General features: G+C 33.7%; 1 protein-coding gene across 1 annotated transcript; it reads left to right on the top strand.

Annotated features, from left to right (window-relative positions):
- The first annotated feature begins 7,460 nt into the window (after positions 1 to 7,460).
- LOC112770007 (zinc finger BED domain-containing protein RICESLEEPER 2-like) lies at positions 7,461 to 18,553 on the top strand. Its single transcript, XM_025814442.1, has 4 exons — positions 7,461 to 7,649; positions 14,671 to 14,827; positions 15,035 to 15,081; positions 16,988 to 18,553. Exons 1-4 carry the CDS (start codon positions 7,461 to 7,463, stop codon positions 18,551 to 18,553), a joined length of 1,959 nt encoding a protein of 652 aa, XP_025670227.1.
- The last annotated feature ends 438 nt before the right edge of the window (positions 18,554 to 18,991 follow it).

Raw genomic sequence — 18,991 nt, 5'->3', positions numbered from 1 at the left:
TTAAATCATATAAAATTCTTATTATTTGACAATTACTAACTTTATACTTTAAATATAGAAAATAACTCAATAATTATAAAATTAAATAAAATTCTATTTTAAATAACTAAACCTCATTATTTTTAAATTTTTAGGACTTTAAATTATAAATAAAAAAATAATTCATAATAATAGAATTTTTATAAAAATCTTAATTTATTTTAAATTTTATTAATTAAAACTGTCTTTAATTATTTTTAATAAAATAATTTTTAAAACTAAAACTATAAATAAAGATATAATTTAAAATTAATTTTTAATAAGACTTTTTAAAAGCTTTAGATCTTACCAAATACCACGTGTCCATGTGGGTCTGGTGCATGGCCAGTATCGCTTGCAACTTGGTAACCTGTGAAGTGCGCGAAAGAAAAAAAGTGACACCCATGCATGCTGTGTGGCTATCCCCCATCACCAGAGCTTCTAAAAAATCAACTTATTCCTTCTCGTTGTAGCCGAGTAGATAGAAGAGTATTAGTGAGCTTAGTAGTCGTGTGTGAGTTTTAGTCCTAGAAAGAAAAAGACTTCTTCTTTCTCGTTGCAGCCAGTAGATGGAAGAGTATTAGTAAGCTTAGTAGTAGTAGTAGGAGGGTTGTGTGAGTTTTGTTTCTCGAAAGAAAGAATGATAAAGTGAAAACTCTAATATATATTTTCTTTATAATAATATTAAAAGTGTGCGAAGTTATTAGGATTTGATGTATGTTTTAAATAAATAAAAAATGATACCAGATTTAACTTTATCAAAAAAATATGCATATTATACAATTTTTCGATATGTAAGTTATTATCTTATTAAATTATTTATATCGATATGTTTGTTTTATTATTTTGTTATTTTTTGTTTGAATAGTTAATATTACTGTTATTTTAAATATTAAGGTAAATTATTAGTACTAATATTAATATTATTAGAATGATATCTTCGTACATATCCTAAATATTAACATTATTAGGTAATATGTATACTTTAAGAAAAAAAAGTACGTTAATGGCTTTTTAATTTTTTTTATTGTTAATGATATCTATACTAATATTGTACGTGTAATAAACATTATATATTATTATAAGTTTTAAAAATTATGACATTAGTATTAATATAATGAATATTGCACATTATTCAATATGTTAAAACAATATTATATGTTAATATTCATATTTCTGATTATGATAAATTATTATCGAATATCCAAGTTATTTTATATATATATATATATATATATATATATATATATATATATATATATATATATATATATATATATATAATATATATATTAACATTAAAGTATGTTATACATTAATGTTAATAAATTATATTTATTTTAATTATTCGTGCTAAAGATACATAAATATATTATTAATGAATATAGTATTAACCTAAGATTAATGCTAATAACATATATAATTAAGATTAAGATTAATGGAATATATATTTTACTGAAGATATATATATATTTTAAATAATATATATCTATGTTATTTAAAATATATAAAGTATTTTTAGTTATAACCATAGTTTTAATACCTTTTTTGTCTGTCTTTTTCATGTTGATTCATATTTAGGCAATAAGAGTTTTAAAATTGAAAAAATTAGTTCTACCACAACGATATAGTTATTTAGTGACTAATGCATTACAAAAAATCGATTTCTATTACGTATTTAAAATAAGAAGAATAAAATATAAATCATCTCTAATAATGACATTAATAAATAAATGGTGATTCGAGAGACATACTTTTCATCTTCCAATGGATGAATGTACAATCACACCGAAAGATGTGGCACACATCTATGGTCTCCTGGCCGACGGTTGTGCTGTAAATAGAAGAACGAACAATAGTTTTACCCACTTAGTTGATGAATATGTGGCCAATTTTGAGATATTTTCAGGCAAAAATGATCATGTATTTAGTACGATCAAGATGTCATGGATCAGACAAATCCGTGATGCGAAGGCGTTGGTCACTCCAGAGTCTGTGCAACAAAATACCGATTGGATACAACATCATAGCAACTGAATTGCAACGTGGAATGTGGACCGACGCCATTATACCATTGATGACTTTTAGGTAGATTCTTATTCACCTACAGTTGAATACATAAGTTGGTATAAAAGAGAGTTTGATGATCATTTGATCATATGTGACAAAGTTTGGGTCGACTTGTTTGCTACACAACAACCACACCCGCCACATCAACAACCACCCCTGCCACAACAACGACCACCACCATGACAACGACCACCACCACAGTCACACTATCCGCCCCTACCACTACCACCACAATATCCACCATACTACCCACCACAATACTCATTGCAGTATCCATCTCCACCACTATACTATCAACCACACTATCCACTACAGAAAATACCTCACTACAACAAATTCGGGCTGAGGTAGCCCTTTAAAAACATTGTCTGTAATAAGAAAAAGTGTTGCCTTTTATCAAAGGCAACACTTTCTGACAAAACGCAACGCTTTTTGGGGGGTTGGCTATACAGCCGTTACCTTTGGTCTAAGGAAACGTTTTTGTGTATCAAAGGGAACCCTTTTTGTGACAACCTTCAAAAAACGTTGCTTTTTCTACAAAAAAAGCAACTCCATGAAAGAGTTGCCTTAGAGTACCCAAACACAACGCTTTGGATAAGACTTTATGGCAATACTTTTTACGAGTTGTATTTTCTAATACATAAAGCAACACTTATTCAAATTTTTTTAAGATGCCTTTTCATATATCTAAAACAACACTTGTTCAGATTTTTCTTAAGTTACTTTTTTCATAAACTTAAACCAACACTTACCTAAATTTTTCTGTATTGCCTTTTCATATATCTAAAGCAAAATTTATCTAAATTTATTTGGAATTGTCTTTTTAAAAGGATATATAGCACACTTTAATAAAATTTAATTATTTAAACTAAATTTAATAAATAGAAAGAAAAAATACACTAATAAACTAATATATTGCATATATATTTAAATTAAAAAGTTGTTTCAAATCCAACTATGTAAATTTTAATTACATATACTTGCAATTGCCAATTTAAATCAAAATACACATGACTAAACCAAAAAAATACATGTTTTCTCATGAACTTCAACAAAAAACAAAAAAAAACAAAAAACAAAAAATGCCTAATTTCATCATCTTCTGTTCTCTTCGTCAGTTCTTCCATAATGCGGATGTATGTCAGGGTTGATCTCCATAGTCTTCTTACTAGATATGTAGTCAGTCATGTCGTTATCTCTCAAGGCCTGTGCCTTCATAATCCTCTCCATGTTTGCAGTCCAACCATACTCACCAGTGACCAAACAACAAGTAACCTATTAAGCTAAACATCTTCGTATCATATAAAATACCAATCAAAGAATAAAACCATATTCAATACTAAAGAAAACAAATATATAGTGTAAACGTAACACAATATAAGGACCAAACAAGTTAAAGCATAATCATCATTCTCAATCTGAATAGGTTAATAACATTCATCAACAACCAAATTATCATAAAACGTAAAGACAATAAAAGGATGAATAAAAAATTAAAATATACCAGAGAAAGGTCAGAAATAGCATCTTTCAATATAAGTTTTTTTTCCAATGTAATGTGGTGACCCTCATCATGTGCAACTGTATTTATCTGCAAGTAAATAAATTTTTTAAGGGCTTCAATATATTAGGAAGTAACCACCACTCTTTTGATTACCTACTTAAGAATCTTACCTTTGATACCCTCAGCTGCCATAATGTACACAAACATGGCATTCATGCCAATCCATTTCAAAGGCATGAACCATAGTTTCAAGCTCCAAATATCAACATGCAATGCAATAATCCAATGTACAAGATTTATCTATCACTATCATGATACAATGGCAACTAGAACTTTCATAGTATATAATAATATCATTGTATAGAAGGCTAAAAATACTAATATTGCTGCTCCAGATGTTTATCAAATATAGCATAGTGTATACCATTTCTTATTCAAAGGAATGGCTGCGGCGCACAAAGAAGTAACATGTGAGTAGTTAGAATATATAGTAAAGATATTCTAGCTGAACACTTAGTTAATTAGAGTTCACCATTAGTGAAGTGAAGAATAAGACCCGAAGTAAGAAGAGATAAACCCAGGAGAACTTGAAATTCAACATAAAATCAATCAAGCCAGCCCAAACGAATTGAAATTCTAGACCTAAGAATCATAATAGCATGCTTAATTACCTATGAACTAAGATAAATGCTCATAATAGAATCCTAATTTTAATTTAAATTAACCTATTCAGCAAAAACTAGTTTGACTAAATAAAATTACTAAGAATTAAACCCTAACTAAACTGTAATGAATTAAAATGGAGAATATCAAAATGAGATTTTGCAAAAACTTGAAAACTGAAGAATAGAGAAATAAGAAGGCAGGGGAGAGGAGGTTGCAGCTGCGCTATAGTGTCGCCGGAGTAATAGAGCAGTGGAGGGGTGGTCACCGGAACGCGTTAGAGCTCGCCAATGGAACAGGGTTTGCTACGGTTTTGTAGTCTCTAGTTCGCAAAGAGGAGGAGGCGAGAAAAGAGAAGAAAAGAAACACCATGAATATAGATATTAAAAAATTGCAGGCTCGCAGAAATATTAGTTCGAAAACGTAAGATGCATGTGATTACAGATGATAACTTCAAAGAACTAGGACATATACTTTAATAAATATCGAGAGCTCTAATATACGAACTACTTTAAAATCCTGCAATCGAAAAGTAACATAATCTAACAAACAAGGACCTGCAGAGAATAATCTCTAAAAAAAACATTATTATTCAGTGTTTCCACCTTTCTCAATTTAAGGTGGAGGAAAACAATCAAATTCATAAAGACTATAAGAGCAACTTTGCTTAATAATGCATCACTAAATGCTACTATAAAGTATAGACAAGCTAAAGTGCATGAATTCAATTCTTACTGAAAACCATAGCATGGATTAAGCACATAACAACAATCAAAATATCATCAAATGGATTCAATATAACTCAACTAAACAACTATATCTGAAAGTGAGAACTGTTAATGCAGCATCCAAAGCGAAAATAAGAAGCACCTGTCCAGTTTTTGCTTCCTGCTCTCCAACAACCAAGATGTAGTTCTACTATGCTAGCTGAGCCTCTGGCACCTGTAGCATGGCATAACTTTCAATTAAGATATTTATTTGGCTAAGAGATTAGTCATAACAAACTCAACACATTAACTTCTTTTGAATCTTCCATTTTGTCACCTTCTTTTGAATCTTCCTATCTGTTAAATCAGCATCAACATGAAACCCATGATATAACAGCTTTATGTATTACTAAAATTCAGTACATTCAGAACATTCCCATGGCGGAAATTCAGAATAAATGCATTTAATTCCATTTTCATACTAAAATTCAGAACATTCCCAATCTTTATTCAGAATCAATGTATTCAGAAATTCCGTTCCATAGTAAAAATCAGAAGCTTCTTACCAAGATGCAAAGGAGGAGGAAGGGGGTCACAGCTGCATGTAGTGTTGTCAGAGCTTGCGAAGAGGAGGAGGCGAGATAGGGGAAGAAGAGGAAGAACGAGAGGCGTTTCTCAAAGGTGACCGCGTACGTGGAGCCGAGACAGGAGGAGGAGAAGCCATGGAGCAGCGTGCGTGGAGATGATGACCGCAAAGGAGAGCACTACGCCGACGCCCTTGGAAGAGAGCACCGTGCCGACGCCCCTGGAAAAGAGCACCGCAACACGCCGATGCCTATGAAAGGGAGCACCGTGCCGTCGCCGGTTGGGGTGGACAGCACCGCGAACAAGACCAGAAGTCATACAAGAATGAGACCTGCTGCCGTTTGTGTCGCTGTGTGGGTTGATTAGGAAAGTTAGGGCTTATGGTGGGTGCTGGGTAGTGATGAACTGAAGCAATAGTAGAAATGATCTAAGGAAACTAAAGGTCTTTTCTTTTTTTTCTATGTTATTTGATTGGAAAATAATTATTGGAGGGAATATGATGAAAAGTTTCCCTCTAAAATTTTTAGCTATGAATGATTTTAGGCAACTTTTTATAAAAGTTATTTATTTAATTTTTTTGATAACCTTTATAAAATGTTGTATTTTTATTTAAAAATGTTGTCTTAAATATTTTATATTGTAATATTTTTTAAGTGTTGCTTTATATATTAAAGACAACAATTTTTGTGGGTGGCAAAAAAATTTGTTATCTTTGCCTTACTCAAAGGCAACTCTTAAAAAATGTTGTATTTTTCTATCTAAGGTAACTTTTATTAAATGTTGCTTCAAATAAGGGTTACCTTAGACAAAAAATGTTGTAGTGCCTACACCACCTCAGATCCATCAACAACAATGGCAATAACAAGAAGGGAATGCTGGAGTCTTGCCACATTGATGACAAGTAATGCTCAGCAACAATGACCACAGAATAATGAGAAATCACATGCAAGTTCCGTTTGGAGTCAATCAGTTCCTGGTCCTAAGTCACTAGATGCTCGTGCTCATCATTTTCTTAGCAATGCTGGGCAATCTACTACGTGAATGTCTATGAATTTCAGAGGTAGTTTCTCTGACGGTGGCTTTGAATACATGTGTGAGAGGGTTGACACATGCCTGACTGAACAAGCCTAGCAAATGTGGGAAAAAAAAACATGTAGCGATTCGAACAAAGACATGAGGAGGGATCCGAGGACACAAGCATGGGTGACAACGACAATGGCCATGATCATCATGACTCCCCAAGTGGTAGTGCTGGTGGCAACTGCTAATGTAGTAGTGGGCATGATAGAGCATATTTTCTCTGGACTATGTAGCATTGTTGGATAAGCTCAGTCCATCACATTTCATGAAAATACTTAAATGGGGAATGGAGTTTGTAACTGGCGAACCAAGTTAGTTAGGGAAAAAGAAAAAAATGAACTTCATGTAATTTTCAGTGTAGCATAGTCTTAGGTAGCAACTATCATGTGTATGCTGTGATGTAAAATTCTTATGCATTCTGAACTCCTTCGTACCAATGGACATATGTATTTCCTGATTTAATTTTCAGTAATTAATATTTCGACTTGTACTATGAATGCAACTTTCTTAATTTGAAAATGGTGCAATTAACTTCAATCGTCGTGTTTTTTAATACATTACATGAGATGTCATTACAATACAAATATATTGGAAAAAGGTAGAAAAAAAATTAAAGTAAGAACCAACAACTTAATGTTAATATGTTACAACAATAACAGTCTAATCACAACCACAGCAATGCATGACACACAAAGACAACACCTGAAGGCTGAATTAATCATATAATCTCTACAAATATATTGATCCTCAGAACACAACAACATAACTACCTATGTAACAGGACCTACACCAGCTGAACTCGACCCGGCACGATGAGGGCATCGACTGCGACTATGTCCCTCACTCCCACAAACTTTGCATCGTTGCGGACCACGTATCTGGCAAGAATCCATTTCGTTCAAATATCGGGCAGATTTGGGTCAATCTTTATCGCCTCGCCTGAGTGCAGAATTAGGGATCAACCGTGGCCCGGTGTCAGCAGGCCATGTGCTCAGATTTCCAACTGGTATAAACTCAGTCTGGTAAACTCTACGAATTTTATCCATCTTGTAGACGTCTGATAAACCGCTATTTTACGGTTTATCTTGCACTTAATTTAGTGGATTTTATCCATTATTCTCACACTTATTCATAGAAATCACATGTTTTATATTTTCCTTCCTGATTTTGTGTTATGATTAAAAACATGCTTCTCTGGCCTTAAATTTGCAAGCTTTAATCCTCTCTTATTACCATTCGATGCCGTGATATGTGTGTTAAGTATTTTTAGGGTTTACCGGATAAGAATGGCTTAGAGGATGGAAAGGAAGCTTGCAAAAGTGGAAGGAATACAAGAAATTGAAGGAATTGCTAAGCTGTCAAGCCTGACCTCTTCGTACTAAATCGATCATAACTTGAGCTACAGAGGTCCAAATCAGACGGTTTCAGTTGCATTGGAAAGCTAACATCCGGAGCTTCGAAATGATATCATCACGCATATGCGTGGATGGTGCAGCAGACAAGCGACACGTACGCGTGACATGCGCCACGTGCAGAAATTACAGAAAGCACTGGGGGCGATTTCTGGGCTTTTTTTGGGCCAGTTCCAAGCCCAGAAAAACATAGATTAGAGGCTGTAGAGTGGTGGAATCATTCATTCACTTCTCATTAATTCATTAACACAACTTTCATTCACATAATTTTAGATTTTGAAGATGTAGTTTTATAGAGAGGGAGACTCTCTCCTCTCTCTAGGTTTTAGGGTTCCTTTTAGTTCTTCTCAATTTCAGATTTCTATCTTAGTTTAATTAGTTTCTCTTCTACTTTTATTTGTCTTAGCATTCTAGTTTATTTATTTTCCTTATTGATTATTCTATGTTGCCAATTTAGTTTATGGATTCTTATGTTAGATTTGATTTTTCATTTAATGCAATTTGAGGTATTTCATATTTATGATTGTTTTCTTCAATTTATGTTATTGATGCTTTCAATTGGTTGTTTGGATATATATTTTCATTTATTTTTTTTATTTCGTATTTTTTTCTTATTTTTTCTTATTAATTTTTCATAACCAATAGCAAGAACAATTCCTTGCAATTCCTTTGAGACTAGTAAAGAACTTCACAAATGAAATCTCGTTGCGAGTATAGCTTCTAAACCAACAAATAATTCTTTCATGCAAAAAAATTGTTTGTCACAAGTAGCAAACCCCTAAAATAATAACCGAAGTATTCAAACATCGGGTCGTCTCTCAAAGGAATTGCATAGAAGTGTTCTTGCTATTGGTTATGAATTGTATATCTTTGGGGTTTTGGAATAAGGAGCAAGAAAAGTAAATGACAAGAAAGTAAACTAATAGCTAAGAAGCTCTTGGCAAGGTATGAGAACTAGAAGTCCTATCCTCATTATCTTCCTCAATTGTGACATCGATTGTCCATTGCTCCCACTTAGTCAACCTCTAGCTATGAAGAAAAGTCAAGTGGATGAATCAATTTGATTCCTCAAGTCCTAGTCAACTCCTAAGGAAAAACTAGAGTTAGTGGAATTCAAATCAACTAGCAACTTTCAACTATCAATCAACAAAAGAGTTTGATAACTCAAGAGTCTCCAATTACTCAACCAAAGCCAAGAGGAGAAAAATCTACTTTAGCATCCTTCCAAACATTTTATCAAACACTTGGAAGGCACAACATAAAAGCATAGAAAAGCAATAAGAGATAATAAAATCCAAACAACCAATTGAAAGCATCAATAACATAAATTAAAGAAAGCAATCATAAATATGAAATACCTCAAATTGCATTAAATAGAAAATCAAATATAATATAAGAATCCATAAACTAAATTGGCAACATAGAATAATCAACAAGGGAAATAAATAAACTAGAATGCTAAGACAAATAAAAGTAGAAGAGAAACTAATTAAACTAAGATAGAAATCTGAAAATGAGAAGAACTAAAAGGAACCCTAAAACCTAGAGAGAGGAGAGAGTCTCCCTCTCTAGAAAACTACATCTCCAAAACCTAAAATTATGTGAATGAAAGTTGTGTTAATGAATTACTAAGAAGTGAATGAATGATTCCCCCACTCTGCAGCCTCTAATCTGTGTTTTCTGTGCTTGGAACTGGGCCCAAAAGGAACCCAGAAATCACCCCCAGTGCTTTCTGCAATTTTTGCATGTGGCGCATGTCACGCGTACGCATCGCTTGTCTGCCGCACCATCCACGCCTACGCATGATGCACCAGTACGCGTCCTTAAATGCTAGACAACTATAGCAAATTTTATATCATTTCAAAGCCGCAGATGTTAGCTTTCCAACACAACTGGAACCGTCTCATTTGGACCTCTGTATCTCAAGTTATGATCGATTTAGTACGAAGAGGTCAAGCTTCAGCAATTCCTTCAATTTCTTGTATTCCTTACACTTTTGCATGCTTCCTTTCCATCTTCTAAGCCATTCTTGCCCTGTAAATCCTGAAAACACTTAACACACATATCACGGCATCGAATGGTAATAAGAGAGGATTAAAGCTAGCAAATTTAAGGCCAGAGAAGCATGTTTTCAATCATAGCAAAAAATCAGGAAGGAAAATGTAAAACATGCGATTTCTATGAATAAGTGTGAGAATAAATCATAAAATCCACTAAATTAAGCACAAGATAAACCGTAAAATAGTGGTTTATCAATCTCCCCACACTTAAACATTAGCATGTCCTCATGCTAAGCTCAAGAGAACTAAAAGAGTGAAGGCAAAATGGTAGGATGTATGAAATGCAACCTATCTGTATGAATGCAGCTAAATGCAAAAGGCTTTTACCTACTTGGTGAAAAGTAAATAAACTTTTCAAGAACAAATATAAATTGGTGTTCACTAATTCAAATCATAAAAATGAAGTACAAATAGACTTGCAGAAGAAAATAGCTCATAAAAGCCGGGAACAAAGAATCGAGCATCGAATCCTCACTGGAAGTGTATACACTCTAATCACTCATGTATTTAAGGTTTGATTCTCTCAATTCTCTACTAACCTTGCTTTCTAACATTTGCTCTTCTTCTACCAATCAACAAATAATTTGATGCACAAATACACATATCAAGAGGTCTTTTAAGGTGTTGTAATGGGGTTAGGGTCAAGGTAGGATTGTATTTGGTCAAGTGGACTAAAACCTGAATCCTTAATTAACTTAAACTTTCCACCTAACTTAAGCCAATCCATGTAATCAGAATATAAAATCTAACTATCCATTAACTATGTTTTGCCACATATTCATGCATCTCAATTTGAGTACAACTCATATGCATTGCTAACACCATTTACTTTGGGGCATTTTGTCCCCTTTTTATTATTTGCTCTTTTTTTTTCTTTTCTTTTCTTTTTCTCTCTTTTTTTTCTTTTATTTTTCTTTTGTTTTTCTCAATGCATATGATTAAATTATTGAATGCAAGAATATATGCTCAACTATTGTTTTGCATATTTTCACAAGAATATACAACACCCAATTCTCAAACCAAATGTTTCTAAACCCAACTTTCTCACACTTAAATCATGAACACTCTCACTAGTCTAAGCTAACCAATGATTCAAATTAAGGACATTATTGTTTTTCGCTTAAAGTTAGTTATGAGCTAGAGTAAAGAATAAATGGGATAAGTAGGCTCAACATTGGTTTACAAAGGATAATAAAAAGGTTAAGGCCATATGGGTATGTAAGCTTAGTGAAACAAGGCCTCAATCATATAAGTGCATGCATACATCAAACAATGGATATATAGAATTAAGCAAGACAAAGATCATAATTATAGAGAGAACAACATACACAAAAAATAAAATATTGGTTGATAAAATACAACCAATCGAATAGGCTCAAAATCTCACTGGTTTTGTATGTTCAAGCTCTAAACCATGTTCCAATGTAATATTTTTCCAAACAAGTTCAATACAAAAATTTTAATTCAAATTAGTGAAATACCTAAAATAGTTTCTTGAAAAGAAAATCATTACTTCAACCAAGTAGTGGTAAAATATGCACAAAGTCTAACTATAATGCAATCAAACATGAAAATGCAACAACTAACTACAAAAAAAAGAGTAAGAATTGGTGTTGAAAAGGAAGTAACTAACCCATGGAAGTCGGTATTGACCGTCCTTGGTGCATGCAGAGATGTGCAAGTGGACGGGTGGCTCCAACTGATGCTTTTTCTCCAAAGAATGTGCGCCAGGCACTTATCTGTCGCTCCATTTAGAAGTGTTCCGTTTTCCTTCTTGGTGGCCATCCTGAAAGAAGAGGAAAAAGGAAGAAGAATAACCCACGAATAAAGATATGAAAAGAAATAAAATATATGTGGGCTATTGCCAAACAATACGGTTCTCAACCACATGGTAGCTACAACATGCAAGTGAGGGAACAATGGAAGTACATGGCATGTCAACTAAATAGCAAACAAATTAAGAAGCACCTAAAATAATGCAGGAAATATGCAACAGTAAGAAAATTTTAACACCAATTAAAGTAGCACATTTTGAAAAGAAAATAAAAACATGCACAAAATTAAAATACAATGAATGAAAGTATGCAAATGCAATGAGGAAAATAAGTGAAAGAGAATAAGGAGGAGAAGAAAGTAAGAAAGGAGGAGGAGAGAATAAGAAAGGAGAAAAAAGGAGAGGAATGGAATCTGCGACACGTACGCGTGGATGAAAAATCGGCGCAAGAAAGCGTTTTGAACAGAGAGTTGCGCGGAAAGGAGGTTGATGTCGTGCGTCTAGCACGACGAGATGTCAAACTTGCCATTCGAGATGCTAGTTGGGACAACATAAAAAAACATGACGACATGAAAGGCGAGTCACCTGGAAGTTACCACAACCGCAGACACTGTGTCTAAGGTCAACCATGTATTCACTCCATTAGGCATTGACGAACCTTGAAAACTTTATTGCATCTATCAAATTGATGCACATGTATGTTCTCTAATGGATGTAAATTTTCCGGCGACTTTGTAATGACAAATTTTGATAAGGCATGTCCATCATTGATGCATTATTGAGGCTCCATGCTCTTCAGGATAAATAGCTCATTCAAGCGGTAAAACGTTGCCCTTATCAATGACATCACAAGGAGGTTGCACGTACCCTTCAACACAGAGTTTATGCAGTCAACCAGATTGATTGTCATATAATCCCAGTGATGCCCTTCATCGAAAGTCATAACCCACTATCGATGATCAATCTTGTCACACCATTGAGTATATGCCTCTCTCTACTTCCGTATTCGCTAGTACAACTCGGTGTATTATTGTTCTGTCTTTGATCACCCTACATAGAAATTTGTTTCAAGATAATACAACTCGTTACTAATTTAAAAAGTATACAACAAATAAAAATTCAACAAAGAACAACTTTATATAAAAAAAACCTATTTTACCCATATTTACAATGAGTTTTTGCAAGTATAGTGCCTTAAATCTTCATAAGAAGTTCGATGTGATATTCCTGATACAAAAAAGATGAAATGCCTTCGGAGGACTCCACGCACAGTTACATCTAGCCATTGTTGCGCTAATAGAGTCATGTCGATCAGAAACAATACCAACACCATCCTTCCTAACGACATTCCTCCATAGATTATTTAGAAAAGAATGTCGTGTTCGCAGTCTCTCCTTCAATGATGGAAAAAGCAAGTGCCATGATATTTTGGTTAACATCTTAAGAAACAGCAACCAAAAGAGCTCCTTTGTATTTTCCTTGCAGATGTGTACCATCAAGCTGCACAAGTGGTTTGTAGTGTCGGAATGCTCTATTGCATGGATGGAAACTCCAAAATACTCGACTCATTATTTTGGCGCCTTTCTCCACCTCAAATCCATGATATGTTGGTACAGTATCCACCTGAACTATAGATCTTTGGCTCTGAGCACACATTTTCATACAACATGCCGGCGAACACTCATAAAAAACTTTCCAACCACAAAAAATTTTTGCAATTGACTTTTGCTTTGCCAACCAAACTTTACGATAGCTTATCGTATATTTGAACTTTGATTGAACATCTTCAATGACAAGTCGGACCTTCAAGGATGAGTCGACTTCAACTAGAGGCCTTATAGTATCCGCAATTGTGTCTGAATCCAGTTTCAAATGGTCTTAAGAAATTGTCCCCATAGTACACGTATGACTTCCATTGTATCGCTTAATTTTTCAACAACACTTTTGCTGAATCAAACTAGCCCGAATCAGCCAATCACAACCTCTACCATATTGTAGTCATTTCGCATAAAACATTAAAGGCTCAGACTCGTGGACCCTGTAGTCGACCCTTTTAGAAAGAGTATAATTCCTAATTGCCATGACCATAGTCTCTCTAGAACAAAATTCTATTCCAATAGCAAATTCACTATTTTGCACAAAGGAAACACCTCCAAAAAGGAATAACAACTTCAAAGTTCTAAAAAGTATATCTCATAGTGTTTAACGTCTTAAACTCAAAATAAAATTAAAATGTCACTGATTTGTAGTCATTTTGATTCATGAACTTACAATATCAAGCAAAATAATGAAACTTATTTGTTTCTTTTTTTTTTGTGTGCAAAAGAATCTTATTAACAACAATTGTAAAGACATGTGAAATCTTGAAACATTGAAATAATCAACATTCTTAAAAAAAACTATTTAACCAAAATTCTTTAAAAATGATAAAGCCACATATACTTAGGTTTGCAAGCTCAGGATATTATAGTGCGTGCATAGCGTTGAAGTCTAGAGCATGCATAAAAAATGGCACACCAAAGGAATGTTGGTTGCTACTAGGGGTGTTCAAAAAATAACCAAAATGTGGTTAATCGGTTAAAAAACCATAACCACATTTTGGTTAACCAGTTTAATAAAACAATTTAAAAACCATATCCATTTTTTTTAGAATTGGTTAACTAAAACCAAATTTAAAAAAACCAGTTTTTAACCGGTTAACCAAAACCAAAACCAAATTAAAACTAAAACCTAAATCAAAACCTAATTTCAAATTCACTCTTCGTCTTCGATACTTCGACAAAACCCAATTCTCCAGTCCGCCATCGTCAACAGTTCTCCTCCTCCGCCTCTCGCCGGAGTTCGCTGGTGGCTCGTCGGACCTCTACCTCTTCGAGTCTTCACTTTGATTCGCGACTCTATCTCTCTGCCTCGACCTCCCATTCGCGACTCTGTCTTCACTTTGATTCGCCTGAGTAACTCTCTTTTTCGGTTCTCTTCTTCTTTCGTCGGTGGCTCGCCGGAGCTCATCAATTGAGGTAAACCCCCTCCTTGCCCTTGGTTCTGAGTTCTGAGTTGGATTTGTTATCTGGGTTTTTTTTCTATTTTGTTGATTTGTTCTGTTTTGTTTCTTCATTAGTATACTTCTGACTTCTTCATTTTAATGGATTGAAAATGTGCAGATTTTAAATCTCTCACTATTGAACTCTTCATTTCAATGGATCCTACTGTAAGTTTCTTCTTCATTGTGGTTCACTTTTTGATTTGTTAAAACTTAATTAATTTGTATGAATTGAATGGAGAATTGTTGTTCTAATTATCTGTCTCATTGAATGGAGAATTGTTGTTCTGGCTGCTGCATTATGCTGTGTTTTTGCACCATTAAACTATAAATTGAATGGAGAATTGTTGTTCTAATTATCTATCTCATCATGCATTATTCACTCTATTGCAACTTTACAGCTGCAAATTTCTTCACTGGGCAACAATTTTTATTCTAATCTTAGAAGCATAATAACTAAACTTTTAGCATTCATTTCACAGAACTTGGAATATAATGGTCTTTTCTAATAACAGAAAAAATATTGTATAGAAAGTAGAACTAATGAACTCAAGTTCTTTCAGATATACTAATTTCTTAATCTAAAGTTAATTAGCTCAAAATTCCAACAAATTTTCCATGCTTGTATAAAAAATAATTTGTGATCAGGTTAAGATTTCCATTACTAAATTTTCATCATTTTAGTTTGGTGGGAGACTTTGACACCTTTTGCTAGTGGTCTAGTATTCTAGAAAGTTGAATTCTTGCTGGGTATGATAAGCTACACTTCTATTCATGGGGATAACACTTGATATGCTTTCATTTTTTATCCATTCCTTTTAATATGCTTTCATTTTTAAATATAAATAGGTATTAATCCTTATTGATTAGGTCAGCTATTAGAACATGATTAGGTCAGCTATTAGATTTTAATCCTTATAGGAACAATACAGGTTGCTTCTGTTTTGCTTAATAATGATATACTTTGGATGTGCTTCTAGCAATTGTTTTAGGAAGGATCAGTATTTGTATGCTTAAATCAGTTACTTTGTTGTAATTAAAAGTTCTAATACAAAGTGAAGATAAAACAATTTCCTAGTATTTTATCTTTTTTTATGCGATCATTCTCAATAATTAGTTATATATAAAATCTATCGAAAGCAAAAGCAAGTAATTTTGGTTCCAGACCTCTGTTTTGACTGTTGAACAACTCTATAGTTATATTTAATTGTGTTGGTTCTGTTTTATCTATGGAAAAAAGGCAACAGAGAATGCATTTTTATTTATTTTTCAAATTATTTTATTTGGAGAGATACTTCATTGTATTTTGGTGTGATTTATGACTAATATTTAATTTGTTTAGAGAACAAAAACTGTCTGATTGTGTGTCATAGAAGAAGAATGACTTAATTTTAATATGCAACTGAATGACTGATACATGTCTATAATTTACTATAACTTTTTTAATCCCATAAAATATAGTGGTCAACAAAAGAAGCTTATGTTTTATACTCCTATTCCTGTTTTTATATCAGATTGGAACATTTGATGGCTTAGATTAGAATGTACTAATAAGTAATAATTGCATTGTCATTATTTGGTAGTGCATTCTAATATAATAGCTAAACTAATAAGTAGTACAACATCCATATGGTTTATCTCCTTTGGTAGGAAAGTAACCAGAGTTGCATGTCATCATTTGGTAGTGCGTTCTAATATAATAGCTAAACTAAGCCTTATATTCAGTGGGATCAACTATGTAGATAGCACGATGCCGTTGTACTTTGTTGTACTTTGTATAAAATTATATCTGTGTTTACCTAGTTATATTTAAAAGGAAATGAAAGCAAGCCCAGTTTAATAACAAAAAATATAAACAAAAAAATATAAAAAGGAAATGGAAGAGGGTCATTAATATATATGTTATCCATTAGGCATTAGCACATATATTGTTTATATTGTGAACATCAACATTTTGAACACCCTTGGAATCAGTTTCAAAGTATATGTATATATTGTTTGAACTTGGCTTTGTGCTTGATAACTTTTCTTTGTTGAAGTATTTAATAATTAGATTTTATGGCTTCTTATTCAGAATGAGGTAGCCGATCGTGATATTCCCATGTCAGAGTCTGCAGAGCATTCGGCTTCTACATTACCTCCTCTCCCAACCACATCATCTGAACGCAAAAATCGATCAACAGTTTGGGACCACTTCAAGAGAACATCTGATGATGAAAATAAGGCTCAATGTCAACACTGTTTGAAAGTGATCAAGTGCGGGAATGGAACAAGTGCAATGAGATCACATTTAAAGATTTGCATAAGCAATCCCAGTTCAGATAGAGGCAAACGACAGAAAACAGGCACATCGCCTAGCCTAGAAGCACAAGTGGGTAGGTTTGATGCAGAATATGCCCGGAAAAAATTGATATCAATGTTTGTTCGCGAGGAGCTTCCTTTTCGATTTGTAGAAAGTCAAGGTTTTAAAGAATATTCGGCGGCTCTACAACCAGGATTCAACACTCTTTCACGTATTACATTGGCACGTGACATCTTGATGCTCTATGAAACAAAGAAGGTTCAACTTCAAAAATACTTTTCCAAATACGGAGGAAGAGTTTGTCTTACAACTGATAATTGGAGTTCGTGTCAGAATATGGCGTATATGTGTTTGACTGTTCATTTCATTGATGTGGATTGGAAGTTGCAAAAGAAAATACTAAATTTTTGCCAAGTCACCGGCCACACGGGAGAGATTATGGCTCAAAATGTTGAAGCTTGCTTGAATAGCTGGAAGTTGAACAAGATCTTAAGTTTGACAGTTGATAATGCATCGTCTAACGATGTAGGAGTTATGTATTTAAAAAGAAGGCTGATTTCTTGGAAGAGTTCAGTTTTGAATAGAGAGTATCTCCATATGCAGTGTTGTGCTCATATTTTAAACCTGATTGTGAAGGATGGATTGAAGGAGATTGATGATTCGATCGCCAAAATTCGGGATGCTGTGAAGTATGTTAGATCCTCAAATTTAAGATTAACTAGGTTCAAGGCATGTAATGCACAAGAGAATATTCCACATAAGAATCTTGTTTGCATAGATGTTGAAACGCAATGGAACTCTACATACTTAATGTTAGTAGCAGCCTTAAAGCATCAGAAGGCATTTGAGCTATTAGAGATGCAAGACAAAAAATTTGTTGAAGAATTAAACAAGGGAAGAGGGGTACCTTCAATTCAAGATTGGGATTATGCTAAGTCCGTCTTACCATTTTTAGAGATGTTTTACGATGCTACACTTCGCATCTCTGGATCCTCTTATATTACCAGTAACTTGTACATGAAAGAAGTGTTTGCTCTTGGAAGGAGGATTCAACAATATCGTGATGATGATGATTTGAGCATAAGTCTTATGGCAAGTAAGATGAAAGCAAAATACAACAAGTATTGGGGAAATGCAAAAACTATTAACATGTTGTTGTTAATTGCTGTAGTTCTAGATCCTTGCCATAAGTTGGATTATATTGAATGGTGCCTAGTTGATTCTTTTGGTGCGGAAGTGGGCGGTGAATTGAAGACAAAGTTGTCTTCTTGTCTTCATTCACTTTATAATTTATATCAAGGTGTAGAAGAAGGAAACCAAGATGATACCCTCTCCTAACCGAGTGCAAGTGATAAAGCCAAAGACATTTATGATATGGGGTTATATCGCCGATCAACCGGTCACAAATCCAATCTTAAATCTAAGCTTGATCGCTATTTGAATGAAGAATGTGAGCCAGATGATAAGCCTTTGGATATTCTAGGATGGTGGAAGGTTAACTCGAATCGGTTTTCCATCCTAGCAAATATGGCACGGGACATATTGGCTATACCAGTTTCAACAGTGGCTTCTGAGTCTGCTTTTAGTATGGGGGGAAGAATCATTGATCAATATCGTAGCTCATTGACTCCTAAGATGGTAGAAGCTCTTGTATGTACCGAAGATTGGCTTAAAGGAGACTTTTTCTCTTGTCTTGCACCTGAGAATTTCGAAGAGCATGAAAAGGTCGAGCAAGGTAAATTGAATATTAAATGTTTCTTAAATATATCATATGAT

The sequence above is a fragment of the Arachis hypogaea genome, chromosome 18 (assembly GCF_003086295.3).
Source record: "Arachis hypogaea cultivar Tifrunner chromosome 18, arahy.Tifrunner.gnm2.J5K5, whole genome shotgun sequence".
NCBI lineage: Eukaryota > Viridiplantae > Streptophyta > Magnoliopsida > Fabales > Fabaceae > Arachis > Arachis hypogaea.
This window is presented reverse-complemented; position numbering and strand designations above follow the sequence as displayed.